This window comes from Centrocercus urophasianus, unplaced genomic scaffold (genome assembly GCF_019232065.1).
Source record: "Centrocercus urophasianus isolate 14NV4802_14NV808 unplaced genomic scaffold, USGS_Curo_1.0 seq_11, whole genome shotgun sequence".
In the NCBI taxonomy this organism is placed as follows: Eukaryota; Metazoa; Chordata; class Aves; order Galliformes; family Phasianidae; genus Centrocercus; species Centrocercus urophasianus.
Window position 1 is genome coordinate 77,441,078 of NW_024884253.1, and position 26,657 is coordinate 77,467,734.

General features: G+C 43.1%; 1 protein-coding gene and 1 long non-coding RNA gene across 3 annotated transcripts in view; one reads left to right on the plus strand and one right to left on the minus strand.

Annotated features, from left to right (window-relative positions):
* Positions 1-612, minus strand: part of LOC122172016 — an 11,917-nt gene extending 11,305 nt beyond the window's left edge. For both annotated transcript variants that reach the window (XR_006172155.1, XR_006172154.1), the window contains exon 1: positions 513-612. This is a non-coding gene — a long non-coding RNA (uncharacterized LOC122172016). The remainder of the gene's footprint in view (positions 1-512) is intronic.
* PHLPP1 (PH domain and leucine rich repeat protein phosphatase 1) overlaps positions 1-26,657 on the plus strand; it is a 131,836-nt gene that overhangs the window by 193 nt on the left and 104,986 nt on the right. Inside the window, exon 1 of the mRNA XM_042839990.1 lies at positions 1-960. This exon is cut by the window's left edge and continues 193 nt beyond it. Within this exon, the coding sequence (XP_042695924.1) occupies positions 1-960 (960 nt within the window). The remainder of the gene's footprint in view (positions 961-26,657) is intronic.

Here is a 26,657-nt window from a genome sequence, read left to right on the forward strand (position 1 = left end):
CCCCCGGCGGGGCGGGCGGCGGCTCGCTGCTGCTGCGGCGGGGCCGGCTGAAGAGGAACCTCTCTGCGGCCGCCGCGCCGCTTGGCACCCGCAGCCTGGACAGGAAGGCGCTGCTGCCCAAGCCGCCCCGCCAGCTGCAGCCGCTGCAGCCCCCGGAGCGGGACTGGGTGCGGCGGGACCTGCAGCGGGGCTGCGTGCACGTCTACGAGCGCCACGCCAACCGCTACCTGCGCCCGGTGCTCTGCACCCTGGAGACCACGGCGGCCGAGGTGGCCGCCCGCCTGCAACAGCCCGGCCCGCGCGGCGGCGGCAGTGGCGGCGTGGTACGGGTGCCGGGCAAGGCGGGCCCGCAGCCCCCGCCGCCCGAGGAGGGCCTCGCCACCGCGACAGCCGAGCCGACGACCGAAGGGGAGCGGCCCGGGAACCGGCGGGGGAAGCGAGGCGCGCCGCCCGCGGAAGGCACGGAGGAGGGCGGCTCGCCGAACCCCGCGGCGCCGCCGACCGAGCTGTACCTGGCGGGACCGCCGCTGTCGTGCCCCTCCCTGCTGGGTGAGCTGGGGCCGGCGGGCTCCGACTGCGAGAGCTTCAGCCCCGGCGCCGAGAGCGTCTCCGAACGCCTGGACCCCTACAGCAGCGGCGGCGGCGGTTCGTCGTCCTCGGACGAGCTGGAGGCGGAGCCGGCGCCCTCCGACGGCGCGGAGGCAGGTGCGGGGCCGGGCCGGGGCCGCCCGCCGCCCGGAGAGCCGTGCCCGGGGGCGGGGGGCGGCCGGGAGGCACCCGCGGGGCCGCCCGCGTTGTTCGTGCAACTGCACGGGGAGACCAGCCGGCGGCTGGAGGGTCACGAGAAGCCGCTGCGGATCCAGAACGACTACCTCTCGCAGCTGGGCTTCAGGGACCTGTGGCGGGTGCAGGAGGAGGGCATGGACGCCGAGACCGGCTGCCTCATCCGCTTCTATGCTGGTGAGTCGGGACGCGCGGGTCCTCGCGGTTCGGCGCTTTGCTCTGACGTCGTCTCGTAGCGGAGCCGGGGGCGAGGAGGACCGCGGGCGAGGAGAGGGGAGCTGCCATCCCCGCGGCTCGGCCCCGGGCTTAAGGAGCGGCTGCGCTACGGCCGCCGTGAGGGCGAGATGCGTTCCTGCGGGCTCGGCCCGCTGCTCGCCTCGTGCCGCGGGAGCGGTGGTGGGTTCGGCGAGGTTGCCGTCACGGGCTGTGGGAACAGGCTGTCGCAGGCTTCGTCCCGGGGGGAGAGAGCTTCCCGAGGCAGCCTCGCCGTACGGCCTTGGGCGCGGGGTTTGGAGGGTGTCGGTGGAAAAGTTAGCTCTCGCGTCGAGGTTATGCAACGGTGCTCTTTTACGGGGGCTTAAAAATATCTCCCGTGCACGGATACCGAGTGGCGTTCAGTCGAGGAGCTGGCTGGACGGGGTTAGATAGGGAAAGAGCAGAAATAACTGCTGTGTCCGGGTGATGAGGGTGGGGTTCAGCAGGTGGTGCTGGAGGGAGCGCTGCTCCCTTGCTCCCGGCGGCCGGGAACGCGCGGGCACGTTTTAGGTTGGCCCGTTCTAACAGGATGCATTCTATAGGAAGCAGAATCAGCAGACGTCGGTCAGCCTTAGGCACGCAGCGACGCCTGTTTGCATGTAGCTTTTGTGCGTTAAGTGATGAATTCTACCTGCTCAATGCAGCTGCTTTATTTCGGTGTCACAGCCTATTGGTGAACGTAGCTTGTGTGCTCTGGACTTCCTTGTACGAGGCTCTGAAATAGGAATGTAAATCTGTAAGCATACGTGGGATTAAATGAATGCAAATGTGTTATGTAATTCCGTATCCCGGGCAGCGTGCCTCTGTGCTTCAAAAGTGCAGTGTTTCTTTGAAAACTTTATCTCTTTGGGGGGATCTGTGATCAACACCTGAAACACCTGTAATCCGGTGCTTGTAGCAGAGTGTTTCCAGCCAAAAGAGTGAAGGAAGCTTTGCTGCTATGTCGTCTGCTGACTTGGTGTAACTATCCTGGCAGCTCCTCCTGACATCCTTATGGCCTTTCATTTTTGTGCTGGGTGATGAAAGGGAGGAAAGGAAGGAGACTTAAAAAGGAATACGCATCACATTAGAGAGTCAATTTTGGCTATGGAGTTACAGTGTTGGAAGCACCTTTTTGATCAAATGATCCTCCAGGAGTACCAGAAGGAATATTTTAGCAGTGGTTTCCTGCTTGCCCTGGAGTCATTGGCTTAGGCAGGCTGCCTTGTCCCAGTCGATAGAGAGCAACCAGCAGCTCTATCCCCCTGCAATTGTAATTTCCTGCAAGTGGTCTCTGTAGGATTTGATGATCCTGGTCTTGTACTGATGTGAAATGGCGTAAACTGAGGCTGGATTCATTGCGCCGCTTCTATAAAGAATTCTTTTCCCTAATCCCCTCGGGGTGTGGAGAGAGGAGAATGCAGCGATAACTTCTGGGCTTCTCTGTTTCTGGGGAGAGACGATTCTAAGGCTGGAAGATCTCAGTGCTGAAACAATGCTAAAAATTCCAAACAAAGTAAGGTGATACAGCCAGTGATTTCAGCAGTTACCGTGTGGTGGTGATTTCTCTAGCTGTGGAAGCCATGAAAATATGCTTTTTGGAAAAAACTAACTAGGAGAGCTGCAGAGGATCAGGGGTTTTACAGCGATGACACAGCTGATGATGTAGCTGTTCATAGACATTCTGCAGTGAAATGTCTGTTCTTTAGACACAGTATTCTGAATTAAAGAGGCTCAGAAAACAAAATGTGACACAGAATGTAAAACTGCCTCCTGCGTGCTGTCTTGACTCACTTCAAAATGTGGTTACCACATATTTTTGTCTCCTCTACTTGTACTCTGAGTGTGCACAATTTCTTCAGTCTCTTGACTGAGCATTGCTGTGCAATAATGCTGTTGCTAAAACAAAGCCCATTACAGATGTAAGCATCCAACTCTGCCCCCTGTAACATTGATTTGAGCAGAACTGGGCATTAGCAGCTAGCCATGCATGTCAGCTTCTCCCTGTGTTGAAATCCATCTCAACAAAAGATACTGTCCTCAAAGTTTGGAGTACTTAATCTCTCTTTAAAAGGATATGGTTAAATAGCTTTCTGCTGAGATACTCCTTTACTGCTTATGGAACTCTGTAAGAATCCATAGTGCAATTACAGCCCTGATATTGTAGCTGAGAGACCGATTAGGTCAGACTTACTAAACTATTCCTAAAACCGTAACAGTGGCTGTGATCCAGAAGGCTTCTCAAAAACAAGTTATAGTATTCCTTATTGCTCTGTAAAAATAATTCTTGTAAAATGAGGTTTTTCCCAGTGGCCTTGCCTTCTCTGCAATTTGTGTGCTGAAGGAAAATGGGCTAATACACCAACGTAGCCATCTGAAAAACTGCAGAAGCCTTTACTTGTTATGAGCCCTTGGTCAGAAGTAAGCGTGGAGTCTTGCTCAGCCCTGTGCTGTGGAGCATCTACATGGCAAGGGACTTGGACTATAAGACTGGCTCAGGATAGTGGATGTTGGAGGCTTTTTTGCTTTCCTACTGAAAGGTGATGGTGTTTGATTCTCGCGCTTGGCTGTCATTAAATTGTCTGCTCTCTGATGTGACACAGGGCTTCTGCACCTGATGGTGTCATCAGATGTATCGCTTTCCAGTAGGTGACTGCCTGTGGGCAGAAAACGAAGAAATGCCGGATGTAATTAAGGGTGTTAATTTGGCAACTGGCTGTCAGGTTTTGTTTATGAAGAGAGGTTTGTTGCTCATGTGACCTTTTAAAAAGCTGAGAGCAGAAACCAATCCAGCTTTGTCAGAAATTTCGTTGCAGAAAATGTTGCTCTGTCCATTGTGAAGGTAAGAGTGGGAGCATGTAGCATGGGTCACCCCGTGTGGCCACTGAGGTCCCATGAAGACTTCCAGGTGTTGGATGCTTGGTGATAGATGAAAACCACAGGCATGGCAGCTTTTTGTGAGACATGTATTGAGTTGCTGGCTATTTGCTGTGTGCATGTCTTACTGAATAAATCAGCCCAGCTATTAAATGCATCGATAGACTCAATTTAAGATAACTGCATGATGTTTAAGGGGAAAACGTGCCATAGACATACCTGCTCCTTAGAGCAGGACAGCAACTGTGCTGTAAGGAAGAGCTTCTGACTCTGGGGCACTGGCTTTTTTTTCCTGAAACCCAACACCTTATTTAACATGAAATCAGTTAGTTCACATTTGGATGGCTTTTCCTATGGTAGTGGTTGTAAAGGTGAGGTCCCAGTGAGTGAACTCTTCTTCAGCTGAAAGAAAAGCATCCTCTATGCTGGGCTGCTGTGCCCTTCCATTTTTTTTTTTTTTCCTTCCCAGTGTAGTTTGGATGTATATATCTTGTTTACTTTGTAATCATTGTAACCATAATCAATCTACTGCAAGGGAAGTAATATGGAAAACTTCCCACTTAAGAGAACTACTTTGTTTCAGTGACATCACGTGTTTAAATCCAGGCAATCTTGGCATGGCCAAAGTAGTGAATTTTCTAGTCCTGTTCTGCAGGCTAGTGTTAAATGGCAGCAGTGCTGGTCTTGCTCCACCTGTCCCAGTGCAGCGATAGCCTTTGCTTATGTAAGAGTGCCGGTTGCAATGGGGTCTTCCCAAGGCAGGCAGTTCTGAGAGGCTCTGAGGCTGAGTGCACATAGCTGCAAGTCCCCCCCAGCATTCCACCACTAAGCCTTGGTATGTAACACCTGTTAAGTACAGCGGTTCTTGCAGCTCTTACATTCTCTTGTGCTCCTGGCTAGCATCCATAACTTAAGTATGTGTGAAGTACCAACACATGAGTTGCAGTTCTTTATATAAAAGTAACTGCATGTACAAAATACAAAGTTTCTCAACTGAGATGCATCGGGGAGTGCAGCGTTCATCTTTTTTCTTCTCTTTGTATTCTGCTGCTACCCCTCTCTCCATATCTCGCAAGCTATTTCCTTCTTTCTTTCTGCAACTGTGCATGAACATTCCCGTGGTGGTGGCACTGCTGATATACCTAAATGCCTTTGTGCAATTAAAACGTCCATCTGTTCTGTTAGAACGCTGGCAGGCTGCTATGCAGCTAAAATGGTACGTGGTTCTTGGAAAGATAATAGTACAAAAATAATAATGTTAGTACCTGGCATGTGCTTCTTAACTACGGAGAACTGGTTTGTGGCTTAATAAAGCAATGTGAAGAGAGATGTCTTGGTTATCCAGGTGGTCCTCCAGAAGACAAGGAGGTAAAAAGCATGTCTGAGAAGGTCAGTTTGAAAAGTGTACGTCCATGGAATTTCACAGAAGAGGAATTCGGAGATGGGAGTGCTACTCGTTACGCTCAGCATTTTAATTTGGTGGGAACCCATACCTCACATGCTAACAGCTGTATTTTTTTCAGGGCTTAAGGGAGCTTCATATTTGAGTTAAGTATATCAACTTCTAGACAAAAAAAAAAAAAATCCAAAACTAACTTGCAACTTTCTATTTGCCTTGGACAGTAAAAGCGAAGACGCTTGGACTCAGTCTTCAGTGTTTAATCACTTTTCTGCTTGTGGGATGCGGCACACTGGCATTTTGGATAAGATCAAATAAATCTCTGCATGTGTCTGTTTTCAGCTGTTTCCTTTGACTCGGTTTTATTGCTGTGTTTAGGAATGTTTGCTCACGTGGGGATTTCAGCTCTGTGAAGCTGTGTCTGAAATAGCCTGGTAATAACTTTATTCTTTGATTCAGAGTACTAAATATTGTGTTTACCTTTGTTTGGTTGCTATTTTTTTGAGGCCTCTGTGTGTGTGGATTGAAATGAAATAGGCTTTGATGCTTGCAGTCAATTGCAGTTTGTGTGGGGGAAACCAGCTCAAGTAGAAGGGACAGATGTACTGAAGTCATCTGTGAGCATCACTATCTCGATAGTATAATTCCAGCTCATTTTTTTCCTTCTCAGTGATGCATGAAGGAAGTGCAGCCGACCCTTGTAAATGCCTAAAAAGATTTAAACTCACTCAGGAATTAATGCCTTAGCTTTTCTTCTAGATGTGGCTTTAACACAGGAATTCTGAAATGCTTGGCTTTTACAAGACATTTAAGAAACTTCACAGGAAGAAAACATCCTCATTTAAAAGTAATCAATAACCACTTGCTTATACTCGCGAGTCAGATTAGAAACTAGAGTTGAAATTCCAGCTGCATGGTAATGGCTGAATTGTGTATAGATAGGTGGTAGTTAAGCACTGCAAGTTTTATGTCAGGAAATGTTTATTTGAAAATTCTGTATTTTCTGCTTTACTCGTAAGTCCTTAGTTTTACCCTTTGTGTAATTCTTGCACTTTACATGGCTTTTCTAGACAGTTGTGTGAATTACAGCACTACTTTTTTGGAGAGAATAATTTCTGTATTTTCACTATAAAATAACCTATTGACTTGGAGCTTATTTTTCCCAGTTGGACTGTTATTTCTCTGGTTATGCTCTCCTAATACAGATACTGTTTGCCAAAAGTAACTGGTTCTTGAGTGCTGATTCATGCCTGTTAATCACTGAAGCTGTCTTAGATATTGGAGAATTTTAGACTTAAGTCTTTTTATGATGTATTTTAAATTGGCACAATTTCCTTTTTTTTTTTGACTGTTTTGTGATAAAATGTTGCATGCAAAGAATGCACATCACTTGCCTCTTGAAATGCAGCAGCTGTCCTAACAGCATGGAGAGACACGTGTGGGTTGTAAATGGACAGTGCTCCTGTGTCCAGTTGAAATTCCAATGGGGATTTCAGGTAGGCAAAATTAATAGTAAAACCAACATTCTCTGCATGGGTATGGTGGCCCCTACCGTACTCCCTGCCACTGTCACATAGAGTCACTGGTTTTAGATGGTGGTCACTGGCAGAAAAGCTACACAATCTGGATTCTTCTTGCTTCCCTGTTGAGCTAGCTGACCAGGCCTGACCCTTTCAGTCTGATGGCTGAGTCTGCTCCTGTAGGTGTGGTTAAAGTACATGGGTGGATGGAAATGCTGTAGAATGTCTTGTGCATTCGTTATGGTTGTTGAACTCCCACTACCCCCTGTTATTTTGGGGGCAAAAATGTTCTTCAGAGAACATTTTTGTTTAACAGTGACAACTTTTAAATCAAGAAGAAAGACCTCCTGAAGAGTCATTTAATTTCATAGCATAGCATACTGTCTTTGAAGCTTCTCCAGTTGATGGAGAAGTAAAATTTCTTCCAGCTGGCTTTGACTTATTTGAAGGGATGCTGAAAATACTCATTGCCCAATTAACTGTGCGTTCCTTGATCTGACAGTTAAGAACAACTACCTACATACCGATTTAAAATAGTCAGTTTCAGGGGATTTTTGTCTCCAATCTCATCTAGCTTAGTTCTCAGTATAGAATGAAAATGAAATGAAGCTGTCGAAGAGATGCGGACTCAAACATCCAAGTAGAGTGGAGGAGGCTTTTAAAAGTTTAATGCTTTTTGTGGACCAAAGGTAAGTTTGGCCCTCTGGACTCGGTAGGCTGCTACTTGCTCTGGGCCTTTTCCAGTGGCAGCAGAACTCTTCCCACCAACTTCACTGGGCACCGAATTGTATTCCTGACTCTCGAAACCCCATAATCGCCACATTAAGCGGTGCCTCTCATCTGCAAGCACTCCAAGTGCTATGCCAGCTTATTTAAATAAAAACAAAACAGTGGGCCTTGTTCCAAGGGAGTAATGAGGAGCTGGAATGCCTTTGAAGTTCAGAAGCTGAGGCTGTAGGTGCAATTTACATAAACCTAATTATGTAATCTGAATGCAGTTTCTCTTCCTGTTTGTTCAATTTATGAATCTTTGTGTCCAAAGAGAAAGAGATAGTAAGACCTGCAATTAAGATAAATAACAGACCACTCCTCTTCTGAATGTGTGCTCTGCTGAGAGGAGAATTTCCGAAGAGTAGAACAAAACGTGTGATTCAGGCCCCTTCGGTTGATGAGAATAATACCAAGTCCTTTTCCTTTCAGAAAGCTGCATGCTTCTTTAAACAATAACTATGCCTGGTTCACCCTTTTATTTGCTTTAAAATAAACGGTATAGAATACCTTGAAGTCCTTACTAGCAAAGATTTTGCTTTCAGATAAGCCTTAGATAAGCAGCTCCTTAGTTTTAAGGCTACCTTGAAACCAGTAAGTTTCCAACTGGACAGTGAGCTGATCAGATTGCTGCACAATGTTGTTTTGTTGTTCTCCAACACTGACTTTTTTTCCTCCTGTCCTATCCTCTCTAACCTTTTAAAGCAGATAATAGGAGCACAGGGCTTTGAGAAGGGTCCTACAAACAGCAAAGATACTGTATGTGCAGTCTGCTTATTGGAAGATAATTGATTGTAAACAACCCCTGCTAGATTTGACCAGTTGCTTTATGATGCTTATTAACTCAAATTGTAAATGATGGAGGAACATATTTTTCCTTTTGCTGTGTATTATGTAGTGGGACAAACAAACCTCTAGGGGATGACAGTCCCAGTAAGCAATCATTTTATTTGTGAAACTGAATTATAATTATCTGAGACAGCCTAATACTGTATGTCATTATTGTCTTTCATACTGTAAAGCTTGCCTGGTATAATAAAACACTTAATGACAGAAGCTGTTATGAATGAAGCATTGAACTCCTGAAAGAAGGCTGTACTCAACAGGTTAGGATCTCTAGTTTCTTCTTATGCTGATGGTACATGGATGTAGGCACAAGGCAGGACAGTTTACGCATTGCAAACAGGATGTTCCTAACTGTAAAGTTAATTGTATGTGGGGGAGATGCATTTTAAGGTTTCAGAGATACCATCAGAAGGCTATTTGAAAGCAATGAAATCAGTAGTTACATGAAAGGTGGTTTTTTTTCTTGTTTCAGTCTTAGGGTTGAGGATTTATTGTATGCTGACTTGGTGAAAGTGTGAAACTCATAGTTGGTGGCATGGATTAACGTTTCAAGGTTAAAAGTAGACCAGAGCTTATATCCTTTCAGAGCAAACAGTTAACTTTTTTTTTTTTCTCCTGGGTGTCATAGCTAATAAAAGAAAGGACTGGCTGAGAATGGGAATCTGAACTCTTTGAAGTGTCCAAACTCTGTGAAGTGGCTGTGGATGTGTCTTATCTTTTTTCCTTTGGTGACATGAAAATCATGTCTCTTGTCTTTGTCAACAGAAATAGAATCTGTTATCTACATCTTTCATGTGAATCAACTGAAAAATAGTGCGATATGCTTCAGACTATTAAATAACAGAAACCGTTTTCATTTCATAACTTCAAGAACAGTGAAATCATCTCTATAAGTACATTCATTCCACTTGAGATTAGACTGTAGCACTGAGGACTGCTTGGTTTGTGTCTCTTTAATCTTCTTAATCAAATGACAACTTTAATTCCTGCTAATACAAGAAAACTACATTACATTATTCTTTCTTTTGATTTGCAGATTCTGTCTTTGGCATGTCTCTTGTAAGAAATATCCTTCAGAATGTTTGTTTTCTGAATCTGAGATAAAAGATCCTAGTTTATTTATCATCTTCTAAACTTTCCTTCATAAAGCCTAGAACAAAAATGTGCAGATCAGTATTGCTAGATATCACAGCAGAAAGATTAGGAGGCTTTGTAGTCTGCCCTGGACTAAGTCATATTCCTTCTGTCAGTGCCAAAATAACTGTCCAGAGGAAACGGTCTACTGAAGCCTGAGGTATATATTATGTCTACTTAATTTGCAATGCCATGTGTGTTGTGTACCTTTATGTAATGCTCCACTGGAATGTGAGCAGTTACAACGCCTCTTGCATCTTCAGTTAGGCATTAAGAGAAGGCATGTTTTGAGTTGCTGGCAGACAGCAAATACTACTTCTGCTGGGGGTGGGGGGGGAATCCTTTCAGCCTATAATATGCAGCCAGACTTTTCCTGCAGGAAGTTTTGGGACATTCTTGGCTGCATTTGTGAACTTGTTGATTTTGTGCAACAAATCCTGTTTTCAGTTCTTGAAGGTTCTAGGATTTTTCTCTGCAGTGCCCACTAATCTGTGTAACAGAATTGTTGTGCGTATGTGTATTAACAGTGTAGGATAAGGGAATGAGGTAGTAAAAAGAAAGAAGCAGAACCTTGGAAGAGTTTAAGGGTTTGGTTTTTTTTTTTTTTTTTTTACTTTATTACAGAAACAAGCACATGAAAAGTTTAAATAAAAATCCTGTGTTATGTGTACGTTCTTTACCCAGCGGTTCGTCTCTTGCAAATGTAGGATTTTAGGGGGCCTGAATAATCTTATCAAAGGACTTTTTTAAGAAGAAGAATTTGTAAACTGATGAGGAAAGAAAAAATATCCTGGTCATGCATGGTAAGAATTGTGGCTGACAGTAGAGGAGTTCATAGTCTTAAAATCTTTGAACCTCCAACTGGACATTCTGAATCTTTAATACCAGTCTGACTTGCAAGCAGTGGCATGACATTTGGCACTTCAGTAAGGCTTACACTTTTTAGGAATGTGTGCAATGAACATAGGGGACTTAAAGCATTTGGCAGTGCCCTCCTACTTGCTGTCACCAGCTAAGCTAAATATGATCAACAGATCAAGTTAAAAAATATAGTTAGCCATCTGAGCTTTCTGAGTTGTAAAGGGAGGTGCTGCTGGGGAATATGGCCTGAAGCAAGTCTGGTCTCCTCCTGTAACCCTGAGAAAGGATGGATCCCCAGTAAGCAGATGCTCGGAATTCAGTGTGCAGGTGTTTGTCCAGGAGAGGATTATATGCATTTACCTGATGCTAAACACAAAAATATCCTCAAGCGTTTATGTAGACTTCATTCTGTGAGGTTCTTGAGCATGTCCCAAAGAACTGGTGTAGATGCCTTTCCAAACATGGTATTAAGTGCCTTTGAGCTCTCTCAGGTACCGTGCATGCTGGCAGCCCTTAAGTGGAATTCTTATTGGAGACTCTTCAATAGTTCATTTGACCGTTGTGTCTTGGCTCTCTGTGGGTTATTGCTGGCACTGATTTTTTTTTTTTTTTTAATTAAATGTTCAGGTTTTACTTTTGCTGAGCACTTTGTAGCTCGTATCCAAGCTATTTTTTCTAAACGTGTAAGGCACATACTCATATGAAAATCCTTTGAACCTTTCTCTGCAGACATGGCTTTGCAGCAAAATATGTAGATGCTCAGAGATGCTCAGAGGCTAATGTCAAATTCCCTTACCTAGTGTAGATGCTGTCTGTACGAAAATGAATGACATGGTGTAAAGTTAATGTTCACTAACCTTTTTGAATCAGGATCTTGTTGTGTCTTTCATTCTCAGTAGCAGGGAACTGATACTTCGCTATCTCCCTGTTGAAAGATTATGCAAACCTTGTCTTATCATTTGTACATAAATGTCCCGGTTTGACTTTTTGAACTCTCGTATTTGCTTCTCAGTCTTGAAGTTACCCTCATCCTTTTGGCACCTCACGTTCAGAGGAATGTATCCCAGTGGGTATTGGTTTGCAGTCAAGTATGCATGGCTTTCTTGCTGTGAATGTGAATACTTGTTTGCTTCTTATTCTTGATGGCTCGTGGAAAGCATGGTGGTGTGAGGTGTGGTAGTCACAAGTCTCATTAAGCTGTGTCCGCATGGTACTGGTCTGAGCATTTCAAATCTGTGTGAGTTGGTGGGTGGCTGGCATCTTTGTGGTAAAGTGTGAGGACTGGGTGCTGGTATCAGGAGAGATGTCACACATAACAGGCTGAGTCCCTAAGTAATAAGCAAGGTTGGCTGAACTGTAAGAATGAGTATACTGTGCTCTGGGTCAATCTTATCTTTTCCACTATATGGTATTCTCATCCTATCTGTTTTCCTACATGTGTATCGGAGACAGAGAATGGCTGAGGTTGGAAAGGACTTCTGGAGTTCATCTGCTTCAATGCTACTGCTGTGCAGGGCCACCTAGAGAAGGTTTCTTGGGCTTGTGTCCAGGTGCCTTTTAAATGTCTCCAAGGAGGGAAATCAGCAGCCTCTCTGGACAGCTTGTGCTAGTGCTCCATCACCTGCATAGTATAGTAGTGTTGCCTGGTGGTCAGAGGAAACATCTTGAGCTCCAGTTTGTGGCCGTTGCCTCCTGTCCTGACTCGGCACTGCTGAGAACGATCTGGCTCCATCTTTCCCTGTTGGTATTGGTACACATCGAGATCCTTTTCTTCTCTGAGCTGAACAGTTGCAGGTCTCTCAGCCTTTCCCCTCAGGAGAGATGCTCCAGTCCTTTCATCATCTTGATGATGCTTTGAACTCTGCAGCGTGTCATGTCTTTCATACTGAGGAGAGAGATTGTTATATGAGGCTGTTGAGAGATTTGGTGGGAAGCAGAGCCCTCAATGAGGGAAGCTGCCTTGATTTTTTTGTTGTTGTTGTTTCTTGAGACTGCAAGGCGAACTGCAGAGTGGATCCATTCCTGGCTAATTATAGGGGGATGGAAGGTAGCAAGCACAGGATTGGGGAAGTAGAGTTTTTGACATCTTGCTGCTTGGCTGTAGTTATTCTTGTTAGTGTGTCTCCTTTAATTTTTACTGAAGGAGGTTGAAGCCAAGCAAGGACCTGTTGAATGCTGCATTGTAAATGCATCTAGTTAGAGGTTGAAGATACAGTGGTAAATAAAGATGTAGTTTGTCTGGAAATGTCACGAGTTTTGCAGTAAACAAAGCGCAAAGGTGAAACATCGCCATGGTAAGTCTGCACGGCTTGTCAGCAATGCAGTGGTGAGGCTTGTGGTCCCAGCAGGTAGGCAGTGCTCTCACACCACAGCCAGCTCTGCTGGGCGCTGGCAGAGGCACCGCTGATGTCGCCCTGAGGAAAGGGAGAAGGTTAGGCCGAGTCACTGGGGCTGCGTGTTCCGCACAGGCACTTGGGAAGGAGTTTCTTTCGTATGCTGTCTAATAGATTCAGCCTTTTATTTTATAATATAATTAAATAACCGAGCCTTTGTGAGGCTCCTGAATTCCTTTAATTTAACGGCGGCACAGAAGCTGAATTCAGCGCATTCATGGGCTTGTACTATCTCCCTGACTACTTGCCAGCTCTATTCATGCTGTTCTGAGTGCAGGAAGTTCTCACATTGATTCAGGGGTGGGGGTGGGTGGGTAGAAGGCGTTATGTGCTTGGTTTTTTTTTTTTTTTTTAAAGCAAGGGAAATAGTTATAAGGAAAATTCTTCAGTGATTCCCTGGGACCAATTTACCAACTGTTAATCTGTGAGTAAATAATGGGAACAGTTTATACACTTGGCAGCCCTTGAGAAAGAGCAAAGAATCATGAGAAGTTCACAGTCCGCAGACCCAAGATAGCTGAATACTTTGGTATATTAGGATTTGTCAGAACAGGGATAGAGCAGTGCTTCTGTTAGCACAGGCAATCTCATATGTACTGAAGTACTGGGTCTGATGAGGAAAACTCTACTGTGGCATGTGCTAGCTGTCTGTTTGTATTTAGTCAAGTTAAATCATTCTTTTTCTGTTGGAGTTTCAGTGCTTGTAGCCCCTATGTTCAGGCTGTTTTACAGATGTCTGCTGGTGCTCCCTCAAGGAGGGGTTGAGGAACTTTATGTACAGCCTGGTGAAGGGAGCTGGTGGAAGAGTGGGTTTCTTTTGGTGCAAGGGAAGGGTAGAATCACCAAGGTTGGAAGAGACCTCTGAGATTATCCATTCAAGCGTCCACCTTTCATCAGTATTTCCCACTAAACCATGTCTCTCAGTGCAGCATCTAAACCTTTCTTGAACACCTGCAGGGACTATGACCCCACCACCTTCTTGGGCAGCTCATTCCAGCGCTTGACCGCTGTCTTGGAGAGGTATTTCCTGATGTCAAACCTGAGACTCCCCAGCTCAACTTGAGGCCATTCCCTCTAGTCCTATTGCTAATTACATGGGAGAAGAGGCTTACTCCCGCCTTGCCACAGCCTCCCTTCAGGCAGTTGTAGAGAGTGAAAAAGTCTCCCCTGAGCTTCCTCAACCCCAGACTGAACAATTGCAGCTTCCTCAACTGCTCCTCGTAATACTTGTGCTCCAGACCCTTTCACTGCTTCATTGCCCTTCTTTGGACATGCTCCATTACCTCAGTGTCTTTGTACTGCCTCACTGGGTCTGAGTACAAAGGGATGATCACTTCCCTGCTCCTGCTAGCACCTCTATTTCTGATACAAGCCAGGATGCCATTGGTGGTCTTGGCCATCTGTGCACACTGCTGGCTCATGTTCAGCCAAGTCCGATACCCCCAGGTCCATTTCTGTTATGTGGTCTTCCAGCCACTCTGCCCCAAGCTTGTAGCACTGCCTGGGGTTGTTGTGGCCAAAGTGCAGGAACTGGCATTTTGTCTTGCTGAACTTCATCCTGTTGACCTCAGCCCAGTGATCCAACCTGTCCAGATGAAGGCAGAGATTGAGAGGAAAGGGTGAAACAAAACTAAGAAAGCAATGAAAAAATCAGAGCTAGCAGACAGGAAGAACAAAATGCAGCTTATGCACAGCTTATGCATTTACTTCCTAGGAGCTGTCCCACATGTCTAATCTGTGGTATCTTATCTTTATAACTAGATACCACAATGATAGACAGTGTTGACATATGTAAAGTGCAACGTGGAAAGGAAAGTGACTTCTCAGTGAGGGCGTTCTGCTGATGAAGCTGACAGGTCTTGGGAAGAATGCAGGTAGGTAAGTAAGGCAGATAATCTTCAAGACAGTTGCATTTTCACCAAAACAAGCAGAACTGTGCTAAGACTCTTCCTCAGATCTGATATTTCTTGGCATAGTTCTGTGTCTGGATCTTCTTGCAAATTAGAAAGAAAAGATGTACAAAGTACACTTTCCTGTGCTGGGGTACAAAATGAACCAGACAGCGTACCCTTCAAAACAACATCTTAAATTTAGATTGCCTGAAGGCAACCTAATTACTGTTGAAAGATCTCATTTTTATTGGTAAGCTGGCACACAGAGGGCTCCCTAGCTACAAGGCTTAATTTGCCACTGTGGTGCTTACCTACAGCTTCCTGTTATTCTGAAAACTGGAGTGGGTGCTAGAGCTGTGTTCCTTTCCTTTGTGGTTTCTATAAGGAAAAGCGTTTCTTATAGACTCTGGTATAGTTCTGTTTGTCCACGGTGAGTACTTTGCCCTTTTCTCTTTTCATCCTCTGTGCGTTTTAGAGGTCAGTCTGAAATCCTTTTCCTGAGCTGTCATGAATAGAATAGTTTTCTTAAGGTGCTGCAGTTTCTAGAATCACAGTCTATTAAGGACATTGACTTGTGGATTATGGCACACATCACCATGTGCAACTGTGGAAAGTGTTGCTAACTGCTTGGGTTGTTCAAGTTAAAACAAGGAAAGAAGGAGAGTGAAATAGCTGCTCTTCATTGCTTTTTTTCCCCCTTTAAAACAGGGTTTTCATTTCTTTTTATTAGAGGTAATGGTGCTGAATATCTGCAGCTTTTCTTTTAAAAATTTACCATTTTAAGTTATGAAAGTACTGTGACAGCTTTGCTCTTTACATGCAGGCAAGCTGAAGGTTGTATATGTATTTATACACAAATGTATACATGTACTTATGAGTTATACATGTACTTCTAAACTCTGAAGTTTTTTACTTATTTTGTGAACTCTATTTCATAACAAGGCTTAAAAATATGTAGGAATACACATTTTCTTCAAGGTTTGTCTTTTGAAATTTTTGTAGCAACTTGTAGAAGTCTCTAATTAAACAGAGATAAATAGCATCAGCTATTCTACCTGTTCTTGAGTGATGGAGGAAGGGAGTGTGTCTGTTGAGGGAAGATTTGCACTTTAAATAAAGCTCCCATTATGAGGCAGTTGAAGAAGTGAGTTGGCATCACTTGAAAATGAGAGTAGATAGTGGGTTAGTGTTGAGCATTGGAGAAATAGAGGGGGAAAAAAAGAGAAGCATGAATGCTTTTAAATTAGCTTATTTCTACTCTCATAGCACAAAATATTAAAGGGAAGGTAGGGAAGGTGGGAAGTCTACAATTGTGTTATAAGGAAGTAGAGAACTGGACTTCACTGGAAAGCTAGTTCTCTTCCTTTTTCTGTTATGGCATGTCATGGTGAGTTAATGACTGCTACCACAAAGTAAGATGTTAGAACTCTTCAAGCTATACTGTTGTTCCTCCTAGCTGTAAGACTTGACTTGATGGATGCTCAAGATACTCAAGGGTCTCCTGTAATGCTAAGTCTTTTTGTTTAGCTTCTGATTCATATAAGTGAGTTGAGCATTTGCTGCAAGCTGTTTGATGTGGTCTAACACTCACCTACAAATTCTAATCTCCATAGGGTTCTGTTGTTCCTCTGCCTTCCTAACCTGGGGTTATGCACTCTTCACACCCTGTGATTGGGAGTCATGATGTGACTGAAGACGTGATGTGTGGCTGAGTTTTGTATAAAAATGTCTTGTTTTTAATGAAGCAGTTGTCTCCTCCCCCCACCAGTGGGGTAGGACTTGCTCTGCTCAGGCATGCACCTTTGTAAGATTAAACTTGTCTGTGTGCGTGTGTTTAGCAGAATGTTTTAAGATAGCAATTGATGCTGTAGCCATCACGTGAATGGAAAATATTTCTGCAAATGTGTCTGTGTATCTAGATACTTAAGTGGATAAAATTAGGCTTTGGAATTTCCCTCTTAGCCTGTTTAACTTAGAAAACTCTTGGACATACTTTATTATGGTGATAATGGTTATCTGCCATTGTTTTACTTTTAATGTCAGCGTTGTGCTGTCCTCTGCAAGAGTGTAATGTGCAGGCCTTTATGCAGTTGGTTTGCAGCAAATCAGGAGGGTCAGCTGGAGAATATCCTCTTATGTTCCAGCATCTGGTAAGCCTCCTTCATTTCTTCCGTTTTTGTGCACGTCTGATGACTTGTGTGGCATTGTTCTTGAAAAAGTTTTAGTACTAAAAACCTCATTGGAAAGCACAGTATTACTAGCATATATTCCTTTAACTTGGTCTTCAGCATTTGTATCCTTTGAGTATGGTAGATGCTCATTCAGCTGTGACTAACTTATCCTAGGATTATTGAGTATAGGATAAAATTTAACTCTCGAATCTTCTTGCTACTACAGTACTGTTTCTTACTTTTGGTTTACTTATTTGTTTAGAGAAAAGTTTAGGTACCTCTAAAGGGTGCACCATATTGTCTGCTTTCGCTTGTATTTTAAAAGTAAATTGAAGTTAGGAACTATGTAGGAAAGCAGGCAGAAGTTGTGGCTTCTGGTCCTTTCCCCCACATATTGCTGAAAATTGTGTTTTAGGGCACATGCTTCTTCCCGTGGTTCTGACCTCAAAACTGTAGTGGGGAACTAGTGTTTTCTGGGGCTGCCTGTGAAAGAGGCAACGTGATGGTTTGAGAGAGCAGTTGCAGCCACAAATGAGATGGTGTTGGTAAAGCATGACTCAATGAACAAGGAGTCTCTAGGCTATGTGCACTGATCAGCTTTGATTGCTGCAGATACAAGCATTGAAATCCTTTGTCCCAAGAGCCCTTGAGTGTAAGGTTCATTCTGTATAGAAGCTCCTTACCCAATCTGAATGTGATGTGTCGTTCTGTTGCATACAAGGATTCCTGCCAGCTGCAGGATTACTGACAGAAAGCTGACTTCGTGCCGTGGATGGTAGGGATACATACAGTAGAAGCAGGTTGGTGTTCAGCTGGCTTTCCCTTTGCAAGCAGTATTTGCACAAAGGTCCTTTCCTCACATTCACTGCTGCCTCTGCTTGCAGCCTCCTGGGTTTTTCTGTAGTACGAGCAGTAACCTTGAGATTTTGTTTCCTTTGGGAGCCCTGTCCTGGAAGCTGGGGATGTGAATGCTGGTGGTGTGGAGACCTACTTTGTTTTTTTTTCCCCAGGCAGCTGTCTGAGAGCTTCTTGGTTTCTGCAGCGTGTTGCTGGGCAACACTGTGAGCAAGAGCTTTCACCTCTTCTCTGAGGAACCTTCTGACAGAAGGGTTGGGTGCTCCCCTATGTTTGTATGAAGCAGTTGGTATCCTTCCATTCTATCCAGCCTCTGTCTGGAGCTGTGTTTATGTTGTATTGACACAGGTGTTCGAGGTGGCCCTGATGTTGGTACTTCTAATAGCTTGCAATAGCAGACAGCTAGATTAAATTATCTGAAACTTCAGAGGCTGCTAATCACTTGTTTTCATAAAGTTGAGCCTCCTGTTAGCTCTAAGCCAGCGTGCGATTAGTTACAAGAACTCAGTGGAGCCCTTTTCCTGAGGCTTTTAATTTGCCAAGGAATCCAGCTGTTGCTTGAAGGGCTCTGCTCTTCCTTTCCCTTCACCTCTGCCTGCAAAATAAAGTTTAGTTTTGTGAAATTGCAGATTCTAAATGCAGAATTCAGGTACTACAGATTTCTAAAAATGGAGGGGACTGAGGGCGGTAAGGCAGGAGTCAGTCCAGCACCCTAATACAAGGGAAAGAAAATAAGTCTTGTTATAATATCTTTATCTTAAAGCTTTATTTTGCCAAGCTTTCATAACAGGCTGGGTAAACAGTCCTGATAAAGTATGTTGTTCTAATTTTTGTACACTTTAAACCTTAATCAGACTTCAGAGTGTTGCTTTCAAGCTCAGAGGCAATTATCTAGATTACTGAGATTAAATATTTGTGATGGTTGGATTTTTTACCACAGCTTTTTTTGGCTGTGTGTGTTTTCAACTGCAGAAGGAGAAAAAAAAAAAAAGGCAGTAATAGGCAACTGCATTCCCACTGTAGTGGTTTTTGGGGCAGTTTTGGGGGGAGGGAGAGTGAAAAGTAGGCTGAAAGCAAATACAGAACTCCTGGCAGGGGAGCAGTGCAGTTGCTCACCCACTGCTTTGCCGTCTTGATTGCTGTATTGCCTGTTTAAAAATTACTCATTTTTAATTAAGTGGAAGAACAGATTGTCTTTTTTTCTTTAAATGGAGAATGGAGCTTTTTTTTTTCCCATCAAGAGAAGGATTCTTGATTATTTTGCTTTTTAATTGTTTGTGAGGAGCTTTTATACAGTGTGCTGGACCGCAGCTCTCAAAGGCCCTGGGGAACCCGTCAGTGTTTGCACAGCTTCAGGGAAATGTGACCTGCCAGTGCCAAAGGGCTGCTCTGTGCTGAATGGGAACAAAATCTGTTTCCTTTCAAGGGGGTTCTGTACTGAGGACAGTGCTGTTGCACTTCTTCTAGAAAAGTTCATGGAGAAGAAGCTTTCCTAAAGCCTGGTTTGGGGTGGGGCTTTGTTTCACTCTTCTGGATGTATATCCATCCAAAGAAAAGACTTTGTCTTGTACTTATTAGATTGCTTTGCAGGGTTAAGTAAAATGTATGTGCTATCTGGCTTGAAGAATCATGTTTGTTGCATTCTTTCAGCCCACAAAAGCACATAGGAGTGGGGTAAACCTTCTGAAAGAAGAGTCTTGTTCTGACTGCAGCTATCAGTGCTATTGGTGTTTGCTGTGGTGGTGACAAATCTGTGCTCTGTTGGCATAGTCTTTTCCACCCCACTGATAGGGGAACTAATAGGCTTTTTTTTTTCCCAAGCTTGGCTGGTCTTTATCATGATACCACAATGTTGTATCGAGGAATCTGTTTGGCCTTTTTCCTCCTTTTTCCCTCATCCCCAATCTTCAGTGACAGTAACAAGACCTTGCATTGGAGTCCCCTAGCAGTGCTGCCTGGTGCTGCTGTTGGTGCAGCTGGTCATGCATGCACGCATGGGCCAGATGCTGCTCCCTGGGGCGTGCCTCTGTAATGCTGCCTTCTGTAGGCTCTTGAACGGAGGACTGCGCTCAAGCCTTGGAGGACTGGAAATCTTATATTCTATTGTCCATAAACACTGAGCCTGAAAGGCATGTTTTTAGGGACTCAGGTGTGTGGTGTTCAGCAGGCAGTGCTTTCCATTGTCTCCCTTTTGTAACATTCGTACTCGAAGGCTATGGAGAGATCCATAAGTAAGGCCAAGGGATGTCAGTACCATTAACTGTGCCCACGGACATCTTCTGCATAACTGAGCAAGGATTAGTGCTGCCTCTGCTCTCTTGTGCATGTGCATTTTGTTATTAAAAATGTTCTGTGTGTAGTGCCTGCTGTGCTGGGATTGCAAATGCACTGGTGGTAGTAAAGTGCATCTTGTTCTTAAAATATCTTATTTTTGCAGTATCTTAAGTTAGAAGTTTGCCTGTATTTCTAACAGTTGCTGAATTCTCACAGGCTTCTAACTTGAGCCTTCTTAAAAATAAATGTGTAAATATTTACATGATACCTTTTTAAGTGAGTGTCCTCCTACATCTCCTGCAGCATACCATCCAATCCACATATTGCATCCTATAGTTAGTTATCATCGAACCTGTGCTGTTAATCTCTATTAATTATGGAAACATGACTTTAGCTCTGCTAGAGTGGAAGCTTTCATCTCCAGGCTCTTTCAGCTTTGACTTTACTGTTCAGATGCTGAAAAAAAATGAGTTGCTGCAGTTCTGTGGTTAGCTCCAGCAAAGGTGGAGAGTGACAAAGCTGATCACAGTGTCTTTGCTGTGTGAAGTTTGAGGTAACTGTTTTGCAGTGTTTGCACAGGAGTCGTGTAATACGTCTAAAGGCTGTACGTGGATGCACATGAAGAGCTTCCTCTCTGAAATGAAGGGAACTGCATGTATGTGATGAGTAAAATGAATGTGCTATGTTTAACTCTCTTTGAGGAGAGGAGATAGATCTTTCTTTCTCCTACGTACTGCTGACACATTGCTGTGTGTCCACTTAGCATTCTGAAACATGTTTAACACTGTAGAAGACTTTCTTACTGCTGTGCAGTCCAGTACAGTGTGTGTTATAGCTAAAGTCTTTCCAGAAATCTTAAAGAACAATGAAAAATGTACTGGTGTGGAGGAATTTAAGAAGACCACTCTTAGCACAAAAGTTGAAGGTTAAGCCTGGGTGCCCTTTCTTGCATAAGTTTTGAAGACTTAAGCTCCAGGCATAAACAAAACAATCCATCCTACTCATCTCCAAAGTAGAACCGTTGGTGCAGATTAGAGAATTGCTGTAGGGTAATTTGCAAAGTAATGGTACTCTCATGTTGACATGGGTGTTATCTGGATCCGGAGTTTGGTAGAGGATGCTGTAAGGTAGTAGAAATTGATATGTTACTAGGTTGATTAAAATTAAGCATTTTACACTGCTGTTGGTGCCTTATTTCTTTCTTTGTTTCTCTACTCTTCAAGTGGACATAGTATCTTGAGGAACTCCTTTTGCTTTGTTGTTTTTTTCTTCTCAGAAAGTCTCAGGGAAGGGGAGAAAAAGTTCTTCTGACCTGCCTTACCCAAAAAGAAAGCAAAGCATGAGATATATTCCTGCACAGCAATTTTCTAAGTCATTTCTGTTAAATCTTTTAGAGTTCTCTATTTCAGCCAGGATAAACTTGTTTCCCTCTGTATCTGCATGGTGTACCATACCATGCAACTTCTAGGACGTTATCTGTGGCTCTCCAGAATAAACATAAGGTTGACTTGTATGGCTTTGCAAGATCTGGCTTGAAAAAGATTCAGCTTTTCTAATGTATAGTTTGGGTGATATTTGTCATTTATGATTTGTGGTGGTGTTTTTGTTTTCCTTGGATTTAAACAACCTTATCTTAGTGCTATCTAACTGAAAATTATCTAAATCTCATCATCTTGTGTGAACTCACTGTTTATGAAGTGGTGGTGCAGTATAAAAATAATAATGTAAGTCCTTTTGCAGCAGTTCTGTTGGCATGTAGAAGGAGGGAGGGTGTCACACTGTGCCTTTGTCCTCTTTCATCTCCATTGTAAGCTCATTTGGGGAGACTAAGATAGTGTCAGTTAAAGTGTTCATTTATAGTAGGATGACACACAGGTATGTTAACCCTTGTAGATGTATTGCACATAGTTCTGGTCCTGGTTCATCTTCCTTGAATGTGTGTGACTATCAGAGGAGAGGAGCACTACAGATAATTAAGGAATATACAAAGTTGGGGTGGGAGTCACTTTAGATGCTGGCGTAATGGAGGTCAAGGAGAAGTTGATTTAAATCTAAACATCTGGTGTTGAACGTGAGCTAAAACTCAGTGCTTTCACTCCCTCTAATACAGTGTAGTTTGAGTCGTCTCTGAACTGAAATGTAAGCAATAAATGTGATTAGTCTCTAACATAAGTGAACACTTTGTTAGGAAAATGCCTGTCTCAAAGCTTCTCAGCCTCTTGTAGTGAGGTCTTCAGAATTAGGCTGCCTTGGAGACAAATGGGCTGTGCACGGAGGAAAAGCAGATGTAAATTTGAGCATGCTGTACTGTCTAGGAGATGATGGCATCCTATCTCAATGTTGTGGTGTTTCCTAGCACTTAAGATCCATTTAAGAACATGGATTTTGAGTTTTTTTTCTACTGAGAGAGAGAAAAGTCTGATATTACTTTGCTGTCACTGGGTTAAAATTTTACCCTGTGAAATACAGTCTGATTATCAGGCAGATATTTGCCAACAGTTTCTTGAAGAAAAGACTTTTCCTTGGAGGAGGCTGCATTTTCTATTCCTTGGTAGGGAATGTATCCTGACTTGGTGCTGGTGCTAGGGGGCAGTTGTGTAGGGGATAAGGGATATTTTTCTTTTTTAAAACTAGAGATTTCAGTGGTTACAGGGGCAGAGGATGGGAGGATTGTCTGGAAGGGACCTCGTAAGGTCTCTAGTCCAATCTACTGCTCAAAGCCTCTATTGATGGGTCTTGAACTGCAGTGTTTCATGGTCACCACATCCATGGTTGCTGTTGATTGCTATAAGCCCAGTTAGCTCTTCTTTGGTGAGCAGCAGATCAAGCTGGTAAATGATGTGTGTACTGAAGCTTCCCTAAAATGATTGCATCTGGGAAGTTGAATTTTGTATCTGAGTTCTTTTTGCTTAGTGTTTCTGGTGTCCTTTTTTTTTTTTTTTTTTTTTTTTTTTTTTAACAAACAAAGCAAACAAGCAAAAAAACCCCAAAACATTGAAAGCACTTGAATACCAGATTGCTTTAAAAGTATTTCCGCTCTAACTTCTAGCTACTATCATAGATCTACTACATACACTCAGTAGCTTGCTTTTATTTCTTCTTGCCTTTCCTACGGGAAGTAATTGGTGACTAATGTCACATTTTGCTTACTCCTCTTTTCCCTCTACTCCAGTGTAGTTTGTTGCTTGTATAACAGTGCTTTGTCTTTTGTTTTTTAAACCCATTCATCTTGATTAGCTTGAAGACTTTGTTCTTTATTTTCATTTTGATTAGTTGAGGGAGGAGGAAGGCAGTGTACAAAGTGTCTTAACGGGGGAGTGTTGCAGGGACAAAAAAAACCTTCCTGCTCCCCACTGCACCGCTATCAATAGCATGACTTTGGTCTCTTGTACAGTGTTTAAGACCATTAAACTAAAACGTGCCAGAGCTGTTGTAGGAGAATGAACCTGGTTAACTTTCTGAAGAACAGTAATAGGGGGGGTGAAAGTGTATTTTAAAAGAAGTTTGTGTGTATTTACTTTGTGTACATATACAGCTGTGAAGGAACAAAAAGACAGGTATAGAACTAAGATGTTAAAACCAAGTAAGTTTGATTGTCCTAGTAATGCTTAGGTATCAATGAACGGAAAGTCTTCAGTTGCTGCCCCTTTTATGAGGGGTGAATTGATAGGTAAAGAGGAACTAGGGTTCCCTATGCGTTAGATTTACAGTGCCCCCACTGAAACAAGAGCTCTGTTCTTTAGGAAAAGGTGTTTAATTGTGTAAATACTTCTATAGGTATCTATTTAATATGGCTTAAATGATGATTTGTCTAGTGTTTTTAACCCTTTTCGTTCATATATCTAGATGCCCTTGATCTGTAGAGGATAATAGATTTGGAGACATAGACAAATATCTCGTCTACTTGTATACAGAGTCATTTCCCTTATGGTCAGAGGTGAAGGTCTAGCTGTCTCAGGCTGATGAAGAGCATGGACTTAGCTCAGAGGAAATGCAGCAGTGATGTACCAGAGTATTTAGGTAGCGAGTGGCAGCAAACTGCTTTAGCAAAGGTGGAAGTGCTTCTTAAACTCAGTTTCACTTTCCTTTCTATGTCCTTTGTCCTGTGTATTAGCACTGAACTTCTGTGCTTGTTTCAGTAAGAATAAGATGACATTTTTTTGCCCTTCCTTGCTGGTCTCAAAGCCCTTGTGCAGCATGAGTCTTGTACTCAAAGGGAGTTAAAATAATCCGAAAGATTTAAAAGAATCTCTGAATAGTTACAGTTCTGCCTAGCAAATACTAGCAAAACTAGTATCCTTCTCTAATGAGGCTCTTGAATTGTTGTTCCAAGATGGAATGAAGTGAAATATATTCTGCTGTCTTGTTTCTTGGTTCATTTGGTGCTAAAAAGGTTATCCTTTGTTATCAGTGTGATAGGACAGATGCATCCTTGAGGCCAGCAGTTCAAGTGTGGACTTGGAAATGTTTCCAACTAGATTCTAAATTTCTGCTCGGGTGATTTTAAGGAGGAGGAAACTAGTTGATATGAGCTTACTGTATAGAGGCTGGAGTTGGAAGTAAATTGTTGTCATCAAACACTGTATAGAATCCCTGCTTGGTGAAAGCAGATGGATGTGATCTCTTAGATTTGAGAAAGCAGCCTTAATTCTCAGCCAACTCCTCACAGATGAGTTGTGTGTATGTGGAAGCTGGCTGAATACAATGCAGAAATAACTGGAGGCAGAATTGGAGGGACTGTTTTGAGACTCTTCCAAGAAGAGAAAACAAAAGAACTGTTTCTGGAGCTGAGGAAATGCAGGATGCATGGTGAAAAGAACTGAGGTATGAGGTATCCTTAAAGGCCTAAGTAGTACTGATTTGTGGTGGGGCTCCTATCCTGGGTTGTAATTGTAGTACTCTCAAATCTCAAAAAGAGCACTCTTAGCTTAGATGTGAGGGCTGCATGTAAGAGAAAAATCTCTGAGTTACTAATGTTTGTATTGGTGATTGGGAGATGAAGTCTCCTGTGAATTAGAAGCTGAGATTCATTACCATTTCTGCATGAAAAAGTATTTTTCTTTCTAAGTTGCTCTGTACGTATTTGTGCAAAATTTCAAGCTGTTTTAAGCAAAACTGTCTAGGTTAATAGAGTGATTTGGTATTTTTAGACTTTGGGGTTGTATCTTTGGAATAAATTAACTATTCCAGAGTTGAACAGCTGTCCCAGAAAGATTTGAAATAAATTCATGGAACACTGGAAAACCTTGCACAGGCATTTGGGTTTCAGTCTCTTTTTGCCGCAGGAATTTGCAGCTGAGCTGCAGGCTTTGTTTTCCAGCACACAGCTATTGTAGTTCCTCTCTTGTTCTGCAATTACTTCATTGAAGCAAGGGAACTGAGAGGTACACTGTGAGTCACTTGTATACTGGAGTTCATGGCTTTATCCATAACAGCATCTCCTGTATAGCTCTTGTTCTCCATTTCTTCTACTTAAAAAGATGCACAGGAAGCAGGTTTGAATAGCTCAACTGGAGAATCTCAACAAGTGACTCTCCATTCTGTCAGAAAGAAGTGCTTCTTGTGAAGCTGATGTTGGTTGTATTAGATGACCTTGTTTAGATACTCCTGTGTTCATGAATTAACACTGAATTTGTTGACTTTCAATTCTTAAACGGTATCCTCAGAAATGGAGCATAGATCAGCATGGATTGAGAATGTAGTCTAAGAATGTTTCTTTCTGAGCAGTTACCCTTTGTTTTTGTTTACAGATGTTTGATGTATTCTTGAAATAGTTTGTGTCTCTTCATAAAGGGCTGTCAGATCTCTATAAGGACTGGGATTTATCTGTCTAGAGTGTCTCTTATCTTAGTATTAATAGCATGCTTTATCTAATTACCACAGTTCCCAGGTTCAGAAAACTTGGATATTCACTGCAATAGAAGTGGTGCTGAATTGTTCGATAGTTACAATAGCAATGTTTAATGTAAATACAGGTGAATTCAGTCTTAATTTCAAAGGGAGAACTCTTAAACACATAGCTCGAAAGGCTTATGTGCCTGTTTTCTCTGGCTGAAAAGTTGACTTAAAAATGTGTAATACCTGGATGTGTGGTGTTTTACAGTGTACATCCTTGCATCTGTGGGACTGTGTCAGGAAATGCTCAATGTGCTCAGAGGCTTCTGTTATTAGACACAACTCAATTTTAAATGTGCTGCATGATCAAGTACAGAAATGTCTCTCTAATCTGGCTTTCCTATTTATGAGTTACGGTAACCTATGTATCCCATTTGAGGGAGTGCAGTGGAATAAATCCTGCTGAAAGCTACCTAATATCCTGCTGCAGTGATTTGCTTCAATTTGTAGCTCTATTTCTAAGTAAAAAGGCAGCATTACTGTAAATGTGGAATATTAGCTTCTAAAATATTATGAATTACCGTGGAATTTGCAGTGGTAGTGCAGCACACAAAAATCTTCTGTTTGATGGAGGCTCAAAGTAATGTCTGAATACATGGTTGTTTTTTGCATGGATTTCTGTATGGTCTTACGTAAAGCTCAGATGTTGATTTTATCTGACACTGTCTGCTCTGAACTTAGGGTAGGCAGAACCTGCCTGACCCTTGTGGGTTAACACCTATGTGTTCATTGGTTTGTGAGCTCAGGAATTTCCA